The sequence below is a fragment of the Juglans regia genome, chromosome 5, assembly GCF_001411555.2.
Source record: "Juglans regia cultivar Chandler chromosome 5, Walnut 2.0, whole genome shotgun sequence".
NCBI lineage: Eukaryota > Viridiplantae > Streptophyta > Magnoliopsida > Fagales > Juglandaceae > Juglans > Juglans regia.
The window spans coordinates 16,569,232-16,572,359 of NC_049905.1; the positions used below are offsets into that span (position 1 = coordinate 16,569,232).

General features: G+C 38.2%; 1 protein-coding gene across 1 annotated transcript; it reads right to left on the reverse strand.

Moving 5' to 3' along the window:
• Window positions 1-874: 874 nt before the first annotated feature.
• On the reverse strand, window positions 875-2,326 carry LOC109011867 (F-box protein At2g27310-like). Its single transcript, XM_018993219.2, has one exon. The coding sequence runs from the start codon at window positions 2,180-2,182 to the stop codon at window positions 1,145-1,147; it is 1,038 nt and encodes a 345-aa protein (XP_018848764.1). The 5' UTR covers window positions 2,183-2,326; the 3' UTR covers window positions 875-1,144.
• Between the last annotated feature and the right edge of the window lie 802 nt (window positions 2,327-3,128).

Here is a 3,128-nt window from a genome sequence, read left to right on the forward strand (position 1 = left end):
AGAAGACAACTATGAGAGGATGGCTTTTGGGTTGGGGAGTCTCCGATGCCAAAATTAGTATCATCTTTTGGAAGTTTGTAAATAATGAAAAAGTCTATGGTTCAGAGAGAAAGTTTCTCGTATCTAGAAGTTGTTATTTATACCAGGAGTCTAGGGGGACAAATCGTGTCTGACTCCATGGAGTCCATGTCCTTTGTACTATTCATTTTGTCTGAGTTTTTTAATGCAGCGTGCTTCTACGACGACATCATTAATGTGACATGTAACTCGGGTAGTGGTGTTATTAATACGGCATGGTTCTGATTTACTTTACCCTCTATGGTCCATCAATGTCCCCATGTTAGAAGATAAAAAATTATCCGTCTTTCCCATTCTACCAAGTACAAGTCTCCTTGAGCAGAGTGTTTTTCGAGCGACGTCAGGCTCGTCCGTCTCATCCGCCACCATTATTTATTTTATCTTATAGACAACTTACTTTATGGACAAGTTTGAGTCCTGAGACCGAATATTGGGTCGAAGCCCAATGGGCTTGCAAAGTTGGGGGAAAATCCCCTTATAATATGATTGATACACTATCATTCAAAGTAGTAGAAAATGGTTTGTATTTTGATTTTTTGATAAACTAGGTTTACATTATTGGGCATGCCATTCATTAATACAACAAAGAAGCAAACCGAAAAATTAAAACTAAAAGAAAAAGTGTAATTAATATGAGAAATAATATTTGTAGTCGTGGAGTACGTAAGCGCTGCGCAATCTTTTTGAAAAAAATAAGTAAATACTTGATTAGTGATCTCCACTCTTTTTCAAAACGATTTTGCATCACTTGCACACTTTACACTATATGTAACGTTACTCTATCCATATTATGGTAAATTAAATAAAATCTTATAGAACCCAAATTGCTGATGACATTGTTCAAAATATTATACCATAGAACACTTCATCAAAGTCTTACAACTTGTTCTAAAAAATAAAATAAAATAATCTTACAACTTTATACATATAGCAATCATTTTCTCCTGAACAAAAGAATTGTGAATGAAATTAATTGAAACAATTGAAACAACTCATCTGCTTTCACTTTGTGCATGTACGTTCTGTATCAAGATCAACTGTAATAACTGTAAAAACGATGGTTCCCCTATCTGAAACAAAGATAGGAGCAAAAGGCGACGAAAATAGTAATCCCAGTAAGAATGAAAGCCATGTCCACTGCTCTCTCTCTCCTCTGCTTTCTCTCACTTCTCACTTTCTTCATCTCCAAATACGCTTCGAATCTCTCTTTCCCTTCCCCTCTCCTCTCCTTCTTTCTCTTCCCACTTTCCATGGCCGCCTTCAGAATTACCAAGCTCTCCCTCCCTTTCACATGCTTCCCTTCCATGTCCTCCAACAGCATGCTCACCTCCCTCAAGTGTATCTTCCCTCCCACCTTCCCCCCGCACGTCACCACCACCGCGCACTGCACAAAATCCGACTTCTCGCCGGCCATGATCGTCGCGTATCGGAGCTGTATGTCCCCGGTGAACCAGTGCCGCTGAACCGAAACAGGCCTCCCACTGGACACGTTGACCGCCCTCTTCCGGGTCGGGTCGATCACGATCCAGCTTAACTTCAAGTTCTCCTCCAGTTGCTTTAGCCACGCTTTTTCCTCTCCAACCTGTCTTATCTGCGTCCGAACCGACTCTTTCCGGTCAATCAAGTCGACCCGGAAAGGCGTGCAGAGGAACCATCCGGCCGTCTCCGTCTCGGTCCGGGTTTCTTGGACTTTAGAGAAAATAAGCTCGTTCTCGTAGTGAACATCAACGGCGGAGATCAGTTCCGAGGGGAGAAATGGACGATCGGTATCCTTCGGCGGTGAGCTGTGATGGACAGCCGGAAATGAGTCCGAGAAAAACGAACGGTGACCTGCCGGGAAAGAGGAGATGACGTGGCGGACACGAGGGTGGTCGATCGAAGGCCACGTAGAGGCGCAAATGTCCCGCCAGAGTTTCTCTTCGGTGGAGAGCTCGTGCAAATGGGACGATGCACAGGCGGCGGAGGCGAGACTCGGGCCGTCGAGTCGGGTCAGGATGTGGGTCTGGATGATGTCGGGATGGACGGCTGAGATTCCAATCCCACCTCCATGATCGACGGGCCTAAGAGGTGTGGTGGTGGAAGAAGAAGATGAAGAAAACGCCATAGGCTCAATTTTTCTTTTCAAAAGGCTCTACTGTTTGTGTTGAGAGCTATTTTGAGTCGGGACAAAGAGGACGTGCCGATGGAGGCTTTTAGAGAGAGAGAGCGAGTCAAACTGAACGTAAGAGTCAATAACGGCTTCTAATGCCTTGTTGAAACATCCAAGGTTCTAAGCAATATTTGTGCACAAGTCTCGAACGTATTTTTCATTAAAAAAATATAGATCTCATTATTAAGAAATGTGAAATTTTTTTTCATAAAATCTACTTTTTTTAAGAAAAAAAATGCTTAGAATTTAGACACCTAAAATTTATTAAAAGGAATACAAAAATAAAATATTATTTTTCTCAATTACTATCACTCCATACTCTATATTCTATAAAAAACACTTCCTCACCTTATGAAAAAAAAAAAATGCTAAACCCACTTAAAAGTGTCCGAAAGTGTGTTTTGAAGTAATTTTTGTTTTATTTAATGATTAAAAAACACTTTTAATGTTTATGATAACTAAAAAATACATAAAAAATAAAAAGAAAAATAAAAAAAAATGAAATGTATTTTTCAAGACATATTTTTAGGATAAAATTTCGGTGAGTATAATGTTATTCTATGAAAAGTTATAAGTGTAAAATATAAGAATGAATAGTAACTGATACATAATATTCTTCTATAAAAATAACTAACAAATTAACATAATTTGATACTGATACGATATGTTAAATTATAAAATTATTTTTATTATAAAATAAATTTAATTTATTACAAAAAAAAAGCTTCTTAAATTTATAAATTTAATTTTATAAAATATCTTTATATCTTCATTCCTTCTTATTTATAAATAGGACTACTTTTTTCTCATTCACTTTAATTATTTCATTTCGAAGGATTGAGCAATAGAATTAGCAAGAATTTTGAAGACTTCTAATATTGCGGCTGCTGTCGTGAGTTGG

What these genes read in the sequence shown, in the direction of transcription:
- LOC109011867 (XM_018993219.2), bottom strand. Translation starts at nt 2,182, where the DNA reads ATGGCGTTTTCTTCATCTTCTTCTTCCACCACCACACCTCTTAGGCCC.